General features: G+C 39.8%; 2 protein-coding genes across 5 annotated transcripts; both read left to right on the top strand.

Moving 5' to 3' along the window:
- Nucleotides 1–265: 265 nt before the first annotated feature.
- map3k7cl (map3k7 C-terminal like) lies at nucleotides 266–13,440 on the top strand. 4 transcript variants are annotated; one of them, XM_087846838.1, is made up of 5 exons: nucleotides 266–613; nucleotides 1,568–1,649; nucleotides 6,563–6,621; nucleotides 7,596–7,711; nucleotides 12,608–13,440. In XM_087846838.1, the coding sequence occupies exons 2-5, from the start codon at nucleotides 1,574–1,576 to the stop codon at nucleotides 12,786–12,788; spliced, it is 432 nt and encodes a 143-aa protein (XP_087702964.1). In that variant the 5' UTR covers nucleotides 266–613; nucleotides 1,568–1,573; the 3' UTR covers nucleotides 12,789–13,440. The 4 variants fall into 4 exon arrangements, with proteins under 4 accessions (XP_087702964.1, XP_035767623.1, XP_006800142.1 ...); XM_035911730.2 differs by having other exon boundaries at nucleotides 6,551–6,621; XM_006800079.3 differs by having other exon boundaries at nucleotides 1,539–1,649.
- A 1,606-nt stretch (nucleotides 13,441–15,046) lies between these two features.
- bach1b (BACH transcriptional regulator 1b) lies at nucleotides 15,047–21,013 on the top strand. Its single transcript, XM_006800078.3, has 5 exons — nucleotides 15,047–15,232; nucleotides 15,370–15,619; nucleotides 16,251–17,726; nucleotides 18,699–18,905; nucleotides 19,010–21,013. Exons 2-5 carry the CDS (start codon nucleotides 15,386–15,388, stop codon nucleotides 19,238–19,240), a joined length of 2,148 nt encoding a protein of 715 aa, XP_006800141.2. The 5' UTR covers nucleotides 15,047–15,232; nucleotides 15,370–15,385; the 3' UTR covers nucleotides 19,241–21,013.
- Nucleotides 21,014–22,255: the final 1,242 nt, after the last annotated feature.

Raw genomic sequence — 22,255 nt, 5'->3', positions numbered from 1 at the left:
ACACACAAGGATGCCCTGTTTTGTCGTCCACATGAGCTATCATAACACGAGATGCTCGTTCTGAACAACTGCCTCACTGCACAGCTATTGCAAAGCCCAACACCATCCGAGCGGTGTGACCGTGTCACTCATAGCAGTGCCGCAGCTATGGGCATTTTTGCGGGCTAAAGTCATGTCATCTGAGACTTTTAATTGGGCCCGGGCCGCCACAGGGGGACAGCGGACGGCATTCCTCCTCTGCCTGCGCCCTGTGTTGCTCTTCGCTGCGTGGCTCTGTGGATAACATGCACATGCCTGCGCAAACATGAGCTGCTGGAGTCCCTCTGACTGTCACTAATGTATTGACGCCTTGGCTACGTGCTGGAAAACGTAAACTTTGTTAATTACAAAATAATAGAGTTATAGTCTCAAGATAGCGGAGGTAAGCTCTCGAAGAGACAGTGGTGCCATCTTTGCTGGGATTTGCGGATTGACGGCTGAGACGCCTTTCTTCTGAAGAGACCTCAGCATTGACCTCACGGGAAGCGGACCGAATCGGTGTTGAGGACTCACACTGCTACCTGATTTAAAACTTTAACACTGACTTTTCTGCGTCGAATTCTTGCTGCTTCAGGTAATAATGACTTGTTGGCACAGACGGTGCATTTCAACTATTGGGTGCGTGCAGAAGATGTGCATATTTATGGAATATCCTATAGTCTCCATCACAGTTTTGATTATATAATGTATAATACGGTTGCATTTAGATGCATCACCTGTGTTGATCTGTCGCCAAAATCTGACCTTCTGTTGCCCTACAGAAGGACACATTATGGTTTGAAAGAATGTTTCTTTGCAGTAGAAGGTCACTGAGGTGTGTTGGCTGAGACAGTGAGTGTACCAGGGTTAAAGCAGGCAAACGCACTGTTATAAAAAGCCTGTACATTCACTGGAAAGCGGAATGCAAAATCCAGACCTCAGAGCCAGTCTGTCAAAGCTCCCAAATTATTTAATCCCACAGCTACTCAAAATGCATGATGAAACCCACGGCTGTGTGCCTGTATGTGTGTGTGTGTGTGTGCTCTGATAGGGCTCCTTTGTAGTGGTTTTAATATCAAAGGGTTTGCTGTACACCTGCTGAGTTCAGTGTTTAGTTTCTCTGGTGAGGTAAAATCACATTAATATGCTGGGATAAAAAAGAGTTTGTGCGTTCCATGGCAGATAGAAAATTTCTAGTTCTACATTCTTGGTCTAACTACCAATTAATCTGCTGATCTGCTGAATAAGCTGAGATGTGGAAACAGTTAAAGAAAATTATGCCTTTGAATTTCTTAGACAGAAGGAGACATTTAAAATCAAGAAAATGCAAATTTTACATCATAAAACATTGAAAAGATGGAAACTGCTACATTCATGAAGCTGGAAACAATACTTTCAGTTAGAATGTATTTCTTAACAGTCTGTTTGGATTTCTTTATTTCTTATTAGCTGATTAACTAACTGTGTCATTGTAGCATCATCACTTGTCTCTCATGGGGTCATTTGGCTTGTGTTAACAGCTTTGTTGTGTGCCTGTGACCTTACAAAGGGATAAATGATCACCTCAACCAGAAGAGTGTCTCCCGATAAATCTGAAGTTAGAATTGCCTTCAGCCTTGATGACAACTCAGGTAAACACACACAAATACATACTGTGGGTGCACACTCACTGAATTTGGAAAGTTACTTTAAAAATGATAACACGTTACCGATAACATCTGTTGTCAATGTAAGCAATCTTTTTAATCATTTCAATAATTTAACAGTTACTTTATTTTTTTTTATAACAAATTATTTTAATTTGTGAGAAAACGGAAATAACAACAACAACAACTTTAAGATGCTGTAGGCTGTAGTCTAGGTGTTTCCTCGGGTTTGCCACAGATGGTGTGCATGTGGGCCTGTGCAGGTGCTATTGCATCAGGGGTGGTTAAATGTGAGTTATACAGCTGTCAAATCAAACTTTACCTTTACCACCCTTACTCTAAAAAATGCTGACTTCATGTATAGACAAAAGTGTGAATCTGTTATAGATTGAGGAGTTACATTATCCTCCAGTACGGTCAGTGCTGTATGTTTCTCCCAATAGCTTAAAACACACTAAAAAGCAACATAAGAACAAATATATATCACATTACCAAAGCTATGTATCCACAAGGTAAAATAACACAGTTTTATGACAAGTTTATATTTTCTGGTGCACATCAGTACTTCCAGTGTGTGTGCATTTTTATTATTTTGAGGTGGTTGCGTGCCTTCCAGATTTTATGAGCTTTTAACGTGTAACCTCGAGCACAAGTCTGTGAGCACCTCTGTCTCTGCTCTCTAAAATGATCAATGCAGATGACACAGAAAATGGCAGGAATTGTGGCTCAGCAGTGCATAGTGGGTATTGATTCTGGAGAGTATGTCAGTGTTGTGGTTATCTATCAGCAATTTGTTGTCATTGTACAGACCTCAGTCCAACACTACATTACAAGGGCACTAACTGTGGATGTGCCCTCCAAGTGCATTACTGAGTACTATGAGGAGTACTATAAGCTAAGGAAATTTACATCACTCTAGTCATAGCAAATGCACACATATGTTCAAATGCTTCGGGTATAGCACTGGCAGGTTGTTTAGACCATTTAGGATTTATTTGATTCGCAGGTGGAGATTAGCAGCAGTTTGGTGCAACGGTTAGCACTGTTTCATTTCACCAAGAAGGTCCTGGTTTAGAGACTAGCAGCCTGCTGTGTGAAGTAGGCAAGTAGGTTCTCTCCAGCTTCCCTCCATAGTCCTAAGACATGCTTGCTAGGTTTAATGGTGTGAATGTGGCTACCTGTGTTAGCCTTGTGATGGCCCAGGATTTAAAGCACCTCTAGCCCAGTGACTGGTGGAATAGGCTCCACCTCCCCCATGACCCTGACTTGGAAAGCAAATTTTCATACAAAAGGCCAAATGAAAAATTGTCAAAATGTAAGCCTATCTGTCAGCCTAGCTACGATAGCTTTGCTATTTCATTTTCTGGAAGGAATCCTCGCACAGCCGAAAAACTGCAAAGTAATAAATTCTACAAGTACTTGGATTACTGCACCTGTGTAATCACAAAAATTTGAATTAATAAATGTAATCAGTCTACATTTATCTCACATTAACTGTAAATGGATGTAAATGTTTACTTTGTATTATTTTAATGTAACTCTGTTAAATGTAACAAGTGCAACACCAGCTATCGAATGACACACCCACAAATCTGTGTTGCAGTATCCGAAATTGAAGTTAACAAATTATTTTGAGGATAGTTACGCATATAATTACCTGAGCATTCAACACCAAATAAATCCTGAGGTTCAACTTTCACTGCATTTCCAGTATGTGGGGAACATGTGAATAATACCACCCGCACACCCTGTGACTTTAACTGTCGTCATTCTTCTACACTGTAACTGAGACATACAGTCTATTTCTGTATGACCATAGCATATTAAAGAAAGAAAAAATCACACGCATTTGTGTATGTGCAGCCGTGTGCTTGCATGCATCTGCATGCGCAAACATATACAAGTCAGCTGATAGTCCATATAATATTCCATCATTTATTAGTACAAACATAAACAGTTGTCTTTGTCCCTAAGTAACACACACATACAAACACCTACTCTACCTATGGTTCTAGGTGCTGTCTGTCAGGATATTTTACTGCAGTGGGGCCAGGCACTGGGACAGCAGCTGCAACTATGCAATGCCAGAGTCGGGTTTCCTCTCTAATACTAACAGTGTCCCGCTGCCTGATTCACTGTTCAGCTTTTAGAACACTGGTCTAAATTTATAAGCAGTTAACAGTTCCAGTCCAGCTCCACCCTCTGATCCCCCTCAATCCCTTGTCTTTCTCTTAGGAAACAAGATGAGGCCACAGAAGAAAGCAGATACTCAAATCTGTCTTTCAACAGAGACCGATCGTCTCATGATCATCTGCTTGTAATTCAGTGTCTCTTCCTGAATTATCTGTTTTTTTTCATTATACTATATCAATATCCATTATCATTCATATCCTCCTGATAACTGAGGAAAAATGAATCTTCCCATTGAATGTTTTTTTGTGATTTCCTTTCTCTATGGAGCTAAAAGAGGCCACCCAAATGCATGAGATATCAATGGAAAGACCAGAGTGTCCTCTATTTAGTCCATCAGCACTTATTAGGATAGCTCAAATAAGTCAAAAGATATAGACCAAAGACAAATGTTCATTACAGAGGACATAAATGAATAGGCTGGTTCTCAGGAGGATATTATGAGAATAATATATATGGATGGATGGATGAATGGTCACAGAGGTCTTTGCTGTACGTAGGTGTAGCTCTGGAGCTGCTCAGACTCTAAACCTCCAAAGTCCAACTTTGGATCTTCCCTTTGCAATCATGTTGTTGTGTCTTTGAACTCATGTTTCTCAGCAAGGGGGCTAAGAGCTGTGCTCTGTTTGGGGATCATCCCCTAGGCCTTTCATGGCTTCATGCCTGGCATAGTTATAACCCCACACTGTTTCAATTCTAAGCATGAGAACTGTATTTATTCCACATCATAATTGCCCCCATGGTTTTTGGCAGGCCCTCTAATTCTCCTGCTTTTAGAAGGTTGCATCATCCTGGGATTCTCCACATGTGTTCCACAACTCCAGAGGGGCATTACTATCAGGGCAGAAGCTGGGGCAGACAACCTGTCTGTTTCTGTCTGGCTTCCTATTTATCTAAACCACTCGCTGTCTATACATCTGGTCTGTTTGTTCTGCTTACTTTGTTTGCCCTCTCTACTTTGTTTGTCTGCCTGCCACATGGATGTCCCTCTGTATTCTTATCCTGCCTGTCTTTCAACCTGACATCTCATTACTCCTGTTCAGTAAGAGGACGTGGCTCATTTATAAGTGCAGCACTATGTTGCTATGTTGTGGTGTCATACAAGAGACCCATATAGTGTTTCAATTTTGGCCATTTTATGAGCCTGTCGAACAAGTGGCGCATCCAAGGAAAACACTGTCTTTTTATGGGAAAAGTTATAAAAAGTTATAACTAAAAAAGCAATAACAATAATAACATTGACACAATTCTTACTTTACTGGCACTAAATTTAGCCATTAATGTTACCATGCAGAGTTTAAGATTACAAGTTTTCATTCACACTTTCTTTTTTTTAAAGAGAGGCCTTGTGCTTCAGACTGTCCTTCACCAACAGCAGGTGAAATGATAAACCGTGCATTGTTTGTCTTCGAGGTTTGATCATTTAGAAAGTTTATACAGTTCTTGATTTTGCAGTTGTTGGAAAATTAGTAGTTTTGTGCAAATTCCAAGCTTCTGTAGATGAATTATGATAGGACCTGATATATATGAGCATCAGAAGGAAGGGAATCAGCACTGGGTGACAGTGATCAGTACCAGGAAGAGACTTCTGAGAGAACCGGGCTGGTCCTGCTGTGAACAGCTGGAGATGAGGGGAAAGAAAAGATAGAAAACAGGAACAGTGAGGAATCATGAACAACTGCAGAACAAAATGCAAACTATGGGAGACAGCAGACAAAAAAAGTGTAATCGTAAAAGTAGAACCCACACTGGGAGCTGGTTCCACAGGAGAGTCCTGATAGCTTGATAGCTGAAGGCTCTGACTCCCATTCTACTTTTAGAAACTCTAGGAACATAAAGTAAGCCTTCATTCTGAGAGCAAAGTAACACAGTACAGTGAGACACTGTAGATATGACGATACGTCATCATTCAGGGATTTCAACAGGATTTTACAGGATCAACCGAAGGCTTTTCATTGAGGTTTTAGAACAGCCAGATAACAGGGAATCACAGTAGTTAAGCCTAAAAGTAGGGTATACGTTTTAGTTTTTCAGCATCACTCTGAGACAAAAATATTTCTAATTTTATCATATTTTCCATGGATAAAGGCAGGTCTAGAGATTTGTTTAAAGTCAAAGGACATATCTTGGTCAAAATTACACCAAAGTTTAGCTCATTCATACTTTTACTTTTACTTCAGTGTATTTCAGGTGAAAATGTTGTAGGTTTCGGACAATTAAAATGATCTGACATCTGCAGTTACCGCCTACTTTACTTATTTTTAGGATTTTCAGCTAAACGTATAACTTCTCTGAAGAAGCATTTTACATATTGGAATACTAAGCAGTGTAAATTCTTATCACCATCTCAGATTTACATGTGGTATACAGTATGTTAATGCATCATTAATACAGCAATTAGCCCTAAATAAAATACACAAAACCTCTGTGCAATTCTGAACAGTTTTTTACAATTTAAATTCTTTTGTTTTTTCAGGTTTCTTTACAGTGTTTTCTTTCTTTAGATCTAGTAGACTCTAGTAGATCTATACTAAAGGTAGTATAATGTTATAAGTTTTATATCATTAGAAAATCTACAATTTCACTGTGACAAGCTTTTTTTTGCTATAAATGTATTGTAACGTTATTTTGTATTGTTGCAACGTTATGTTGCGCAACATTGTAACATTTTTACTCTAATTAATTCTAAATGAAAGATGTCTCGACAGATGTAAAAGATGTGGAGGACCTCTCCCAGACTTTCCCAGATCTTGAACAGCGGCTACAGGTATCTGTTCACCATGCTGCATCCTACAGCAGTACCGATGCATTTGTTTGCAGTACAGCACACAAGAGGATGAATACAGCAGAAAGTTCACAAAGCTAAGAATGTATAGCACTGCATGTGCATTTGATTATATTGCTTTAATCTCACTGTTGCCATTGCTATTTGCTCCATATTGTACAAAGTTACATCTATAAATACTACACAATTTCTCCCGCAAAATATTTACTGAGGTAAAAGAAGCAGATCAGAAAATATGTAAAAATTAAATAGAAAATAAACAACAGTTGAAAAGAAAAAAAACATACATTGGACATTGCTGGCTACAAATAAATTGGATACTGCTGGGATTTTCCTTCAAACCTCCATTGTAGTCAGGGTAGCAGTTGAATCTTTAAATATGAACCAACCTGGGTTGTAGTAATCAACCTCTGTAAATTGAAGAAACAAATCAAAAACCCAATTCACTCTTTGCCCTCCCCATACGGTTAGTGTTGTCATTGAATTATCCTTCATCGAGTATCATTGACAGGGCCACATAAATTGTATGTGGAGTACCAAAACAACAAGAGTATCAAATGATAATGGTACCAGACCATTAAATATAGCTTTCAGACAGTGTACTATTACACACTATAAACAAAGAAGAGGCTTCTGTTATTTCCATTTATACAAGTTTGGAAAGTGTTTTCTTGTTTACACAGTATACACATATTAAAAAGATCACTTGTGGGACCTTCTGTCTTATTTAAAACAGGATTTTAGTGGTTATAAAAAATAAATTTACTCAAGCTGAAAAATTAAAGATTTACTCTTTTGGACTGTTGTTGAGACAGCCAACAACAAAACTGACGGCTCAAATTCCAAGAAACTGTAAAGGACACGGGGTACCATACTCTGATATGATTCAGAACTAACACTTCATCTCTCTCATGTTGCATGCTTTACATCTTTTATTTCTCTCTGACCTTTTGCAGCCAGTGCCTCCTTGTGTGTCTCTGAGAGAGAGCGTTCAGGTGTACAAGGAACACTGCAGGATGGCAAGAGAGTTCCACCAGGTCAAAAATGAGATTGCTGTGCTCGAGGATCGCAAGTAAGGCACTGGTACAGTCGCTTCCATGTTAATTGCAGCAACCCTTTTAAGCCATGTTAAAATACAAAGTCGAAGCTCCTTGTGACAGGGAGCTTCGACTTTGCACAGCGTATCTCACTCCAAATTAGAGTGCTAGGACGTGTACTACTGAGGTCAAATTATTGCTTAAATCTCTCCGAACTCTCCAAAGATTTAGGAGTTCAATTCCCACTATAGCATTACATTCACTAAAAATAGAACTGCAAGGTATTTTGGATCAACATGTCCACCAGATGGCACAGTTAATAGCCTGTATACAGTATTTTGCATGGAAACCACCAAGAGCATTTCCCTTAACATGTTGTTTTAAAAGGTGATAATTTAAGACTTTCATGTGTATATTTCTATTTTTTTTTTTATTTAATCCTTTCTAATTTTGTTAGAAACAACATGAAGCAAATGCGAAAATTACAGTGTGCTAGGTTTCTTTGATTAGTTCAGAATCATCTACTGGGAGGATATTACATAAAGTGCAGCTCTGGTCAGGTTTAATTGAACAAGAACTATTGTAAGCTTTAATACGCAAACTCATTGTATGTTGGCATAAAAGTGGGGATGTGTTAGACGCACGCAGTTGACAATGCACCCTGTGTCCCCAGCAGCTGCGGGTAGTTTTAGCAGTGGGATTTTCATGGGCCTTACTCTTACCCCACCACCACACCTACATACACACACAGACATGCACTGACACAACCGAAACCACTTGACAGTTCCTAAATACAGAACAGCATGCGGGCTCTGACTTAGCCTTGAATCTAGACGAGGTGGGTAAGGCTGGTAGAAACTCCTGTTTCTTCACGCTAGCAGTCGGAGACATTCACGGTCACATTTATACTACACGACGAACCAGTAGTAATCTGCTTTGTAATGCTATACTATAAAATTTGATATGGTGACTTAACTTTAAAAATGTGCACACTGTTGTCCTCAAAAATAAATGAATACCTGCAGAAAATGAGGTGCAAGTTATACTAATTTATTTTGAGTTTGCAGTAAATAAGTTACATGAAAGTAGCGATATACCAAAATAAATTTATAGCTTTAAGTTAAATGCACTTTATACAACCAGCCCTAATTTTAGAAACAAACTCAGAAAATCAGTCCACATGATCTAGTTTGGTTTAGATAACCAAAAGAACTTAAACACTATATTTACATATTGTGTTTTAAGAGACAGAGATCTCATGTTGGGTTACATTCATGTGTTAGATACAACATGCACATACAGGAGGAACCGGTTTTTAACATATGAGCCACAATCCTGAACATGAGCACTAGCCAGGACAGGATTCATGGACGCCTGCTCCACTTAAACCTTCACAATCTTCTAAACCACACAAACATATCCATAAAAAACAAAATCTAAACCTGAAACAACAACAGTACTTATTCAAACACTACTAATCAAGCTTAATTTTAACATTAACACCCCATTGTCATTGAAGAAGTTTTAGAATCAGTATATGTCGGCTTTAAAAACTATTGCAAATTAAGCTAAAAGCTTTAATTTACATTAAGTCAGTACATTGTGTTTACGGCATAAGATTTTCCTGACGTTGAAACTTCTCATTAATAGAAATTTTTTTTTCACCAAAAGGAGGATATGCTTACTCTCTATTCTGAGCATTAAGAGAAATACATCATACAATACTTCCTTTATGGGGAAGTGCACACAGAAAGAGGAGGGCTTGAGACATATAGTGAAGTTTTGCAAGGATGACTACAGGAACAACGCTTTAACACAGTGGGGAGGGATTTTCCAGGATGTACTGCTCCTTTTAGTCATTCTCAGACAAGTACACACTAGTTTGATGGAATTCATATTTCATTTACCTTCCAGTTTCTAGATCATCTCTACGTTCAGTGTTTTTGTTGCCAGTGGATTTAGCCTTATTCTAGTAAGATACACAAAAAGGTTCAAAGTTGGTCAAAGGGAAATACAAGAGTTTAGAAAAGGTTCTTTGACCAATACTGGGGCTTTGGTTTTTGTTGGGTTTTTTTTTTTTGCGTGTGATGAAATCGTGACATGAGAGATTATGCAAGATAGAGGAGCTGACAAAACTGGTTTTATAGCCAATATCTCAGACAGTGTGTGAGATATGCCCTCCCCCTCAATTTTTATAAACTTTGGTACACAAAAATAACAAACAGATGCTTTAATAATAAGAAGTTTATTTGTATGTATAGCACTTACACATGATTTAAAAGTACTTCACAGTTTAGATTAAACTACCCAGTAAGAAAGTGTTCACAAACTCGGTTGACACATACAGTATTGCTTTAGTTCATACACACTACCATACAGACAGGTCAATTGAGATATTAAGCCTTTGTGAAACATAATATTGTAATACTGCAGGAAACATGAGCACTTTGCTGTTTTTATTTAAGCAACAAAGCATCCTAAAAGTTTTGCTTACTAATTCAGATCAATTTCCAGTCTGATTTAGTCTAAGGAACTGAAAAAAAAGAGTGTGGCTATACATGCTTTCATCATACTTTGCATACTTTTGTACTTGCATCATATTTTCAACCAGTTTCTTTGTTTGTGGCTCACACATTTTGTTCAGGAAATAAATTGTGCAGACCTGTTTTAGAGTGTGATCCAAGACCTCAGTGTATACCAGAGCTTCCCTAATACCAGCATTTCAACAATTTAAAGTCCACTACTACTCTCAGTTAAGTATGCTTCTCACTTAATGCTTTTGTCCCATTAAAACTCCTCACTCTACCTGTTGTGGATAATACATATCATTTTTCTGTTTTTTTTCTTTTGTTGCTGTTCTGTAACCTAATAGTAGCTGTAATACAACACTCCCATACATTGATAGATGTCAGGGCGTTACACGTAGTACCACATTGTACACATAGCATGTCCATGCAGTACTGCTGACAATGTCTTTCAAAGTCCAAAGGCTGTTCGTTTTTTTTTTTTCGCCAAAGGAAGTCAGATCACGCCGTCTAACCCTGCTCTACAGTGTTTCAGTTCGGGTAGCTTTATTGGGGATAGTATTTATATTTGGTGTAGGAGGTTATTCTGAGCCCACAAGGACTGGAATAAGCGTTCCAGTGGGCAGAGAAAGATTTTATTTCTGTATACATCATTACTCCTGAAGAAAACATTAGAAAGGGATGAGGTTTTATTGAGAAGAGTAGCTCTCGGAGGTGCCATCAGTATTTTTTATGTTATTTAATAGAATACAAAGGATGGAACAGAGTTCATTTACATCTTCCAAAAAACAGATGGAATTTTAAAAGAAATCTATTAAAAATACATAGAAGCGGGTTTGTGGTAGCCACCATGTTCCTCTACCATATTTGAATACAGTGCCTGGAAAGGACATCTCTCTTCCCGCTCGTGCTGTTTTACATATGTGGCTAGAGACCGGCCACATACGTAGTAGGCAGAGGAGAAGTCATGGGCATTTGCGTGCCATGCAGTGACATTTGATCCATGCTTGCACCTTCAGACTCAAGATATGAATCATTATACCTATGTTTTATTGTCAGAGGAGTCCCCGTCACCAAAGAAACAAAATTATAAAGGACAGAGACAACACCACAGGCCTCTTAATAAAATATTATCCTCTTTCTACCTCTTCCTTCCAGCCTAATCTCCCAAATTGAAGTCAGGGCTCTAACACATAAAAACATGCATAAAAATACTTATTTATTTCCAATATTGTCGCAATTACTTATTGTCAGTAGATTAGACAGCTGACAACAGGCTAAACAACAACAACAACAGCTGATTATAAGCTAACATTATACCAGCTAATGCTAGGATCTTAAAAAAAAAAATCACACTTTCCCACCAATAAACAAATTGATTAAACTCTCACATTGTATGAGAATTTATTCACTAAATCCCAGAGTGCATCAAAGTTACGTCCACTTCAAAGACAGTTTCACCAGTGCTGGCTAATAGCAACTAACATTGGCTAACAGAGGCTAACATTAGCAAAAACAGTAGTGTTACTGACAGAAAAATTCAAATATCCACAATAACTCATCTCAGTATGAATGGTCAACAATGAACTTTTCCTGACTCATTGACCTCTATTGGACTCCTTTCACAAAGTTTTACAGCCTTTTCCAGTGTAAATAAATGTGGATGCATTGACAGCTGAGGTAAACAGTGGACTGACAATCTACACAAATAGTTTTTCTCTATCTACCGAGAACTACCGATATGAGGTACAGGCTAAATTTAATGTTTTGCATCTTTCTTGTCTGATTAACACATGTTTGTCCTAAACCAGCCACATAGCTAGGATTATGACTGCAATCTGAATCCTACTGACATTTAGCAGTGAAAAAATGTACACACTGTAAGTTTAAGTTAATAAACTGTAATCTTTAAAACATTTATTTTGATTTCAATCCATTTCAGTGCCATCATGACCATGAAGTCTTTTTGTTCAGGGAGCCAATAATAATGTACTTATGCACAGATAGATCTTTGATCTGTGGCACATAAGCCTTGGAGCGCACAACATACTTTGTTATCTGCATTTATACCAGTTATCAACAAACTATATTTTCCTACATGTGGAAAATGTTGTGAATAATACACAGTATTTACTTCCACATAAAAATGTTAGTTATTTTTTCAGGTCTGTGAGTGATTTCCTCTCTTGGTCCTTCCTGTGAGTTTGCATTGTTTCTGTGTTTATTTTGGCTTCCCCCCCAAGTAACCAAAAAGCTGAGTACTCGAAAATGCTCATCTGCATGAATTTGAGAAATCTGACTTTTCCATGAACTGGGAACCTTTCCTGGGTATTTCCCTGCCTCAAACCGAGTTTATTCTTGGATGTCAATAACTGGCTGTTAACATTTTCCCATTCATCCATTTAGGCGCAAGTTGCTGGCGGAAATGGTGGAGGATGAGAAGGTTGCCATGGAGATCGCCCATTTGGAGGAGGAGTTTCGGCGTCTGACAGAGGAGAACCGCACCTTGGTCACAGTCCATAAAGAGCGTGCTAAGCAGCTGGAAAGGCTCTGCGTTAACAATCGAACGAGGCAAGACTCCTCGTGACCTCGGCCAGAACCTAAGACCACCAGACTCTAAGCTGACACTAGGGCCAGGAACCAGGAACAAATACTCAGCTAGTGCTCGTTTTACTCAGCCACAGTCTGTGAATCAGCTAATTACACAGAAAGCTGTGGTTTCTATTCATGTCTGAGTCATTTGTTTGAACCACATACATGCAGTTATCAAGTTGTTTTAGTGATTCCACCAAGCTATTACACACTGCCAGTTAACTGGGTACTGCTTTGTCTCTATATGATTATGCATAACCCTCCTGGTTGCCAGTGGAAAATCTAAAAATACAATATATCCATACATAGTCAGTTGCTGTGACTCTGATATCTGTCTTAGGTCCGGTGGAGACTCAAATGTTTTATCTGAGATCTGCTGAGGGAGCCAAAGGTGGTACGATGTGGTCCAAGTATTTTATTTAAGGAGTGTTTAACCTCCTCTCCCTCTCTCCTAAACCCAGCTCATGGATGAATGTTTCACACACTGTCAAGCATCTGGAAAATATAAGTATTTGTGAGGAACAGAAATATAATGGGTGACTAAGTATTTCACAGTATATGCTGCAACACAACACTGTAAGAGTTGTACATTTTCTTTTTTTTTTTTCTTTTTCTTTTGAGGTAGTGTATGTAGTAGAAACAGGGAAATGTACAGCATGACGAACTGTTGGTTATTGTGCTCATACAAATAAAATGTGTTTTATTTTGACACTCGCATCAGTTCCCTATTTTCATTTCTCCAAGCCAGTGTTATGTGTGTGTGTTTTTATGTCCATAGTGATTACAAAGAAAAGAGAACTAGATTGTTTTTTATGTCAAGATTAGATCATTCTGGAGTTATGAAACTGTCACCTGATTGGCTGGTTTGACTCTTGACAGGCTTCCCTGTTTCTCCAAATCATGTGATATTAGAAACAGCACTTTGTAATTTTACACTGCTGTAGCACCTCCATTCACTGAGGCTGTCCCTTTTCTTTACAGAAAACCCATTGTCAACATTCACACCATTTGTCTGACGTTATGACTTTTCACCTCCTATCACAGCAATTTCATCAATATTTTCTTGGCCAGTAAAAGTTGCTGACACATATAATTATATTAGCTATTCAGATACTGTTTGATGCATAATAATGATAATGTTTGATTATATGGGGCAGCGGTGCTCAAACAGGTGCCGTGTGGAACCACTGAAGGATGGAACACAAACAAGTGGGTGAAAAATATGAAGTGAAACTAATGTGATTTTTTTGGGGGGGTGGGGGCGGGGATAATAACCAAACAACATTTTGCTGACTGGATCTTCTTCACTTTTTTTTGTAAATGATTCATGGAAATTGTTGTGTGTGTGTGTGTGTGTGTGTGTGAATTGGGCACTGAAGAAAAAAACTTAAGAAGCCCTCCTCTAAGACATATCACAATAAGGGTGCAGAGTATTTTACACCAAACAAAAAGCCTACCATAAACTAGTAAAAGGTATATTTAAAATCATTCATAAAAACACCCAACAGGGGTGGAGTGTAAAACACAAGGCGTGTGGTGATGCTTAATATAGAGCCATGTAACTTCAATAATGAAAATAAAATGCAATGCAATAGGCACAGCTGTGACAACTGTTCAGTTCCTGTACCCCTGCCAGCAAAGGTTTTCTGTGCCTCTCTCTGGTACAGACGCATGCAAAAAAGATTTGCACTGAGCTCACACAAACACTTGATGCTTTTAAAACCTGCAGCATATGAAGCAACACGGACCTGCTGGGAAACAATAACCGTCAGATTAGTCCCTCCTCCCCTTTTTTTTCCACCAAGAGGTGTTTGTCTTTACGCTTTGTTTTTTTCTACAACAACCACGTCTCATAATTCACTGTGTATGCAAATGGTTGAGTAACTCCAGGTAACCTTCAAGCCAAAGATACACACGGAAAACAATATCCTGTTTAAGCACGAACTTCGCTTCCCAGCCTGCCCCTTAATCTGTGAATTGTCCGCTCAAGGTACGAGTATAAAAGGATTTTCTGGGGAAACAAAACTGTTGGTTTACCAAACAGATCTGAGGGTGGGATTTGGTAAGGACGGGAAAACTGCTTGCTCATCCTTTATCAGCAAGAGTGCATGAGTCAGCGCCGCTCTGATACACCCAGGGTTGTTACAACACACATAGGCAAGCACACAGACGCACACTCCCTCTATGCCTCTCCCCCCTCCTCCTCTCTCTCTCTCTCTCTCTCTCTCTCTCTCTCTCTCTCTCGCACACACACACACACACAGGCCATATGACTGAGTCAAGCTTAGTTTTTCGTTTGTAGCCGACTTGCGATAAGGATTTATGGGAAACATAGTCCGGTTAGACAGCATTCCATGTAGAAAAAACATGTGTTAAGCTTGCTGGGACTTAGTTACACACCCTAACCAGCGCGGAAATCTTCTCCAGAGTAAGACTAAGGTAGGCATGCTTTCGTTCCTTTGTTTGTTGTTGTGTTGTATTTTATGAAGTAACATTAAAAGTATATCATATTGTTGTGACAGAAGGGAACTGGTGAACTCTGACGGAGAGACTCTGTGTGTTTGCTGTACAAACAGATATCTATCGGTGGCCATGTCTGCCCCACGGTCGTCTGTGTTTACATTCGAGTCCACCGCTCATTCCTCCCATGTGCTGAGCTCCCTGGACGAACAGCGGCGGCGGGACGTGTTGTGCGATGTCACGGTGGTGGTGGAGGGCCAGAGTTTCAGAGCCCACCGCTCGGTGCTCGCTTCCTGTAGCGAGTACTTCGCGCAGAGGATCTCCTCATTCACACAACATGGGGCGGTCGTCACTCTTCCCCAAGAGGTGAGAAATCACGTCGTGACGCCACAGAGGTCGAAATTATTACACATGCACAAGCTCACGATAACAAAATGTTTTCTGAAAGTGAAGTGAGAAAGGCGCTTGTGAGGCTCGTTTCCTCACAGGTAGTCGCAGAGTTGGGAATTTGTTTGTTGTTGTTTTTTTTAAATAATAAATGAGACCGACTGTTGTTTTAAAACGCACGGAAGCGCCAATATATAATCTTTGTCGTCAGTGGACAAATCCATATAGGAAAGATCAGGTCAAACTAGTTAGTGGCTAAATTTTGGTTAAAAAGTCAAACTTAGAGTACTTTTTTTATTCAAGTAAAACCTGCTTTCATAGACAGTCAGAGACTGTCATCATATTAACAGTTTTCTTTTTAAATGTAGTTTTCACATATTTATTTTGGCCTTTCCTATTTAAAACCACAGCAACTCAATTTTCATTCACATGTACTTCTTTCTAAGTTAATCCTTTTTATTTCCCGAAACTTCTTTAGTTGGCATAAATCAATCTATTTTCACATGTGGACCTACAGTACTTTCCCCTTCATCGTCTACTCTTACAGGAAGTACAGAATTAGGCAGAACATGCTCTTTTTAAAAGAAAATGTATTTGTCCTCTTTTACAGGTGACAGTCGCTGGCTTTGAACCCTTGTTGAAGTTTGCCTACACGTCCAAACTACTCTTTGGAAAAGAGGACGTCCTAGAAATCCGAAACTCGGCGGTCATTCTTGGCTTCAAAGACCTAGATGAGGGATGCTTTGAGTTTCTGCTCCCTAAGTTCCTCTCCACCACCACCAAAGGCCCTCCTCCATTCAAGAGAAAGACCTGTTGTAAAGAGAAGAGCAAGCGGCCGCCTTCAGAGGAAAACAGCAACACAGACTCTGACAGCGTATTGTTGGATGAAAAAGAAGTACAACCAGTTGCTGAGTCATCATGCCAGCGGGAAGTGGTTCAGGACTGTAACAAATCAGTGAACAACAAAGTGGGAAGTCAGAAGAGCACAGACACAAGTGCACTAGTAGCTGAGGGAACAAATGACAGTTTTATGCAGTGTCCAAAGTATCGCAAGTTCCAGCTAGCTTGTGGGAAGGACGCTTCTGTCACAGAGAAGAGCCTGGTCAAAACAGCAGGGGTCAGGAATGACTGTGTCATCTCTGACTTGCCGTGTTCCAGCAGTGCAAACAGTAAGAATGAAACCAAGGCTGAAATCTCTGGAAATTCAGTCTTAAGTGGCTACAGACAGAATAAAGGAGGGACTGATGAGCCATGGAAAATTCAAATGAATGATGGGAAGACAGAGAACTGCTTGGGCAGAGCGACAGCTCTTATGGTTAAGAAGGACACACATGAAGGAGGGGGCAAATGGAGCGAGAAAGTACGAGAGAATGATATTGAAATGGACGAAGGACTAGAGGGTGCAAGTGCAATCGCCTCCTTGGAAATATCCAGTGTCCAGTCAGACTCCTCAGAGTCAAGCGCAGTCCTGACTGAGAGGTCATCAGGGTTAATGCTGCACCATGGCCCTCAAAGGGCCTTGAATGAGGGTCCTGTAATCTGTAGACCACTGAGGCAGGAAAGGTTTTGTATGGACATTGAAGAAGTAATAAGCCCTATTGTACGATGGCCAATCTCCAGTCAAAACAAGGCAGAGGATAAGATAGAGGGAGAGGGGAAGAGGGTAGATAATGCCTTTCAAGAAGCAAGGAAAGAAGGAAGCAAAAATGGAAGAGTAGCCTTGCCTGTAAATAATATCACTGCGGAGAAGGAAATGGCTGAGAGCCTGGCACGGCAGCTGGGATCTGATATAGACCACTCTCAGCTCAACTTTCATGACCCCGCGGGTGGATGTCCCACCAATATAGGGGCCCGATGTCCGCAGAGCACATCTTTAGAGTGGCCGAAGCATAACACCCCCAAAACAAGCTGTCCCCTTTTCCAGGATCTGGACCAAAGGAAATATTCATGGAAAGGAGAAGGGCTGTCTGAGTGTGAGGGGGCATCTCAGTCAGGTGTGTCTTCCTTTAACTCGGGGGAGGACGGCGACTCGGAGACAGAAACAGAAGGAGACAGCGAGTCCTCTGCAATAGAGAGGGCCAGGCAGGTGAGAAGTTAAAATGAATCTCTTCTCTTCTCCTCTGTCCGGCCCTGCTTAGCCACGACACCTTCTTCTGTAGTTCACGTTGTTCAGAAACTGCAGTGCCTTGAGAAGCATCACCACCGTGCCTGTGGGTGACTTCACTGTGCTTGTTACAGATATCAGTTTTTGGCACATTTTATCATATTCAAATTTGCTTTCAGGCAACAGAAAGAAGAGTTGTTGTGGAGGCTGGTTAAAAATTCACCCAGCGGCGTGTGCGTTGGGACCGTGTGTATGCGTCCCACCAGCTGGTTCAGAGTCCAGTTTAGCTTACATTCACAGCTCAGCCTGTTGAGTTAGTAATAAGTGTGAGTCAAACAACAAGTCTGAAGAAGCTCTCAAGTCCAAGCTGACCACTTGGATTGGACAAATAAGGCAGTGAGTGTGCAGACGAAGCTAAGGTCATTTCAGAGGAAAAGCTTTTATTTATAGTAGATAAAACAGTACATGGCTGATACTGTTCCAATATTTCCTGTCCCAGTTTAGCAGCAGCAGGTTTTTAGAGTTAACAATTAACACCTTGGTAAAAATGTAACTTTTTTTTCCCGTTTACACCACTTACAGGAAGTCCCACAAGGGACTTTGAATAAAAACAAAGTAAATGAATTAAATTAAATTAAATTTGATAAATTAAAATATGCATAGCCACAAGAAATACACACTGGCCGTAATCATTTCATACCAATAGAGAAACAGTTGTGTTTATACTGTGCCATCCTGTTTCTTTGTGGGTGTTCCCATACTCACATGTTATCTAACTTCCAGCTTTCTTTGTTTATTTATCAAAGCCTTTTGTAAGACAAACAGAGACAGTCCTGTGTTGTGATGTTGTGTAAAGATTTAAAAGTATGTCATTAAGGAACACTCTTTGTCTCATTGAGAAACGATGTCATGTAACAGTTTCTTCTTCTTTTTTTCCCTGCTGGGTTTCTTCAGGTGCAGCTGCCATTCTCTGTAGACTGGATAGTGGAGCTGAGCCGAAACGACTTCCAGCAGCTGCTGAAGCAACATGCCTTTACGCGTGAACAGCTGGACTTTGTCCATGATATGAGACGACGCAGCAAAAACCGCCTCGCAGCTCAGCGATGCCGCAAGAGAAAACTGGACTGCATATATAATCTGCAGTGTGAAATCAACAAGCTGGTAAGTATGTTTTGTTTTTTTTGTTTTTTTAATCAGTAAATTTATCCAAAAGATGCTCTCGGTCGTGCTAATTGGATTGTGTGTTTTGTGTATGTGTATCACAGAAGACAGAGAGGGAGAAACTGATGCTGGAGAAGAGCCAGTTGAGCCAGCTAAAGTTGAAAACGTGTCACAGTGTTTCTACTTTATGCCAGAGGGTCTGCAGTGAAGCAAATCTACAGCCAGAGCAGCTGCAGGTGTTAGCCAAGTACACCTCCCCAGACTGCCCTCTGTCCTCTTTCTGTCCTCACACAGACACTCTTCTCTCACAGCATGGGTTGCCACTCCAGCCATAGGTGTCCACTGTGGGTTTTTCTGTGGGTGTTGAACAGTATATGACAAATGAGGAAGCTCCATGAAGTTCCAGCAGGGACACAGTCACTGGACAACATTGACTTTAGATACAGAACAAGCACACTGATGTGTGTCAGGGTGTCAGAGGACTGCGGCTCCTGAGGTTTTTTTTATTTCAAACTGATTTTGAAGCCTTACTGTAACCCTTCTCATACATTATCAGAGGGCCTTTACTGTGTATTGTGGCCTGTGTGCAAGCTCCAGTATGAAGCAATGGCTTTGCCAAGTACGATTTTAATTGTAATCGAAAAATTAATTAGCAAATAGAGGACCACGATCAACTGCATTTTTATTAACTACCCTTTGATTTCCAAATGTATATCGAGTGGGTGGGAATGTGTTCCTTGTGTTTAAAATCATTTCGATTGTCCACCGGTTAGAAGTCCTTCGATGGTGTGCTGTAGCAGATGTTTTTTTTTAACACTGTAAATAGCTTACTGTAGTTGAATGTCTGGGGAAGCAAAGCAACACAGTCAGGGAGACATTTATAGTTTTAACTGTAACCGAATGGGGACATACATTTATAACATGCCTCACTGCCTGACTACCTCAGGATGATGTGTACATACTTTACAACACAGGTCTCAGGTGTGAACAAGACTATTTGGCCAAAATTACCTCTTCAACCCTCTTACTCAGAGTTAAACACACATCAGCATTTTGCACCGAAACCACGCAACTCAACCAACAAAACAAAAAGGACTTGACATAGTGTGGCATGTTTACCTTTTGTCTGGCTCTCAGTTTTCTGGCTGTCATTGTGGTCTTATATCATCCGCATTCCACAATGACACAGCTCTTTTAAACTGCAAACGCCTCTCACAGTTTTACTGTAACTCAGTGAAACACACCTCAGGAATTTTAGCTGAGTCTTTAGCTCCACTGTGTGAACAAAGCACGCCCGTCTGAAGAAAGGGTGGAATTAAAATAATTGAACCAGCCTCCATGTTTGTCTAACCTTTCATTAAATGGAAATATTGTAAGTTATCCACAGCCGATAAAGTTATCTTTATCGTTCGTATCTAAATTAATGGAAAAGATCAATAAGCACGCAATAAATAACGCAGTGATAGATTCATAGGTTGTCTTTTAGACTTTATTCTAGCAACTGCACTTTTTTTTCTCTATTCAGCATTCCGTTTATTAATCTGCTTTCTGTAGTGTTTAGCATTTGTTGCTTTGCAGCTGCTCTTCTGGTTTTTCTGTTCACTATTTGCTGTTATTATATGTTTGCATTTATGAAATTGTTGTCACTCATAATAATCACCTGAGCGTAGCTGGACTTGAACTGATTAGTGTAAAATTTGATTTGAACAATAGTGTAAATCAGATATGCTGAGTAACCACACTGTGTTTTCGATGACTGTAAGCTTTGAGGGACAATGACAAAACAATCTTTTGCTTTCTCTTTCAAGCTGACTGCACACTGCACAAGAAATGCGTGATAACTTAGGTGCGTATTGCCCTCTAGTGGCAGTATGTGTGTTTATGCAATCATTCCACTAAGTACAGACGAGTAGTTTGTACTACATTGAGCTCTTCTAGTGATTGTGTGTGTGTTTTTTAAGCCATGTTCCAAAAGTACTGTTTCTTTCTATGAACGTTTGCAAATGCGTTCCCGATTTTTCTTATTTTTAGACCATATGTAAAAACAAAACAAACCCCCCCCAATATTAAACTGAATAAAGAAGCATAAAGTTTCCCAAACAGTAAAATATGTTTCTTTGTCCTTCACTTTTAATCCCAAAAAACATCAGTAACGTTAATGAGATGTAATATTTCTTAGCATGTATGACAGATAGCTGAGCTTACGGGGTCTTCAGAGGACTCATCTTTCAAATTGGGCAGACATATAAATGATTTATTACTACACTACATTGTTAATATTACTCCCTTTAAATTTGTAGACACTCTCTACCACTTTGTCTCACCTCTGTGCTTTTTAATCTCCTGCCTGATCTTCCTTTGTTTTCACCTCTTTCATCACTGCCTGTCATCTCTTAGTTTTCTTTTATGTGAGCAAAAACAGCACCACGTGCGCTGGATGACTACAACACTACACCAAGGTTTTTTAATTGCAGTGATATCAGTCATTCTCACAGCTTACTCAGGGTGAAAGAATGTATGAAATTGGGTGCAAAAGGTCAAGTGGGTTAATTTGGCCAAATTGATTGGGTGGGAACCGACAAACGATAAGTTCCAAGGGCTTAAAGATGAGGAAATCACCTTAAAGCAGGTGGTCCTAAGCCTGGGAAAGATTTGCTGGTATTCACAAAATGTGATTAAGTTCAAAATCCAGTCATTCTCAAGTGGCTGCACTTGTCTTTCTTTCTCTTTGTCTGCAGAAATTGGACAGCTTGGAAATGCACTGAATGAGTCATATTTGTATACGACCCCAGTTTATGGCAAGTAAAGTTTAGGATTTGTATAAAAATACAAATGTAATTCATATGAACTGTTTTACTTCTCGGCCACTAACTGGTATCTGTGAGTCTTGAAGTAAAAGCAGCTGCAATGTGCCTAACGTTACAAGAGGTGGCTCCACTTGAACAATTTTTGGCAGTGACCACAGGGAGAAAGGCACCGTCAGATCATCAGACCAAGTCATTTTTATGATCTCCATACTCGTAACTGATTTATCAAACTTGTCACATGAGATTAATTAAGGTAGCTGATTTTGTGCTAATAAAGTACAGAGTGATCCGTTTTAATCAGTGTGAAATGTTTAAATGTTTTTTTAAAGCAGTGGTGATGACAACTTCGGCGTGTCTGTTGGTTTACCTGCACTGACTCCTTGGTAACCTTTTGTTGCTGTAACATTTAAGTGTCTCTTCAATCTTCTCTTACTACCAGCTTCTCTCTCTTCCTGTCTCACAGAGAATATATGGACATTTTCTGTAGGTGGATCTTTGGCAGAGCCCGAGAGCCACACAGTGTGCCTTAATGTGCTCATGATT

Source organism: Neolamprologus brichardi, chromosome 10, assembly GCF_056152115.1.
Source record: "Neolamprologus brichardi isolate AB-2024 chromosome 10, ASM5615211v1, whole genome shotgun sequence".
NCBI classification, from domain to species: Eukaryota; Metazoa; Chordata; class Actinopteri; order Cichliformes; family Cichlidae; genus Neolamprologus; species Neolamprologus brichardi.
Note: the sequence above shows the minus strand (reverse complement) of the source record. Positions and strands in the feature narration are given on the sequence as shown.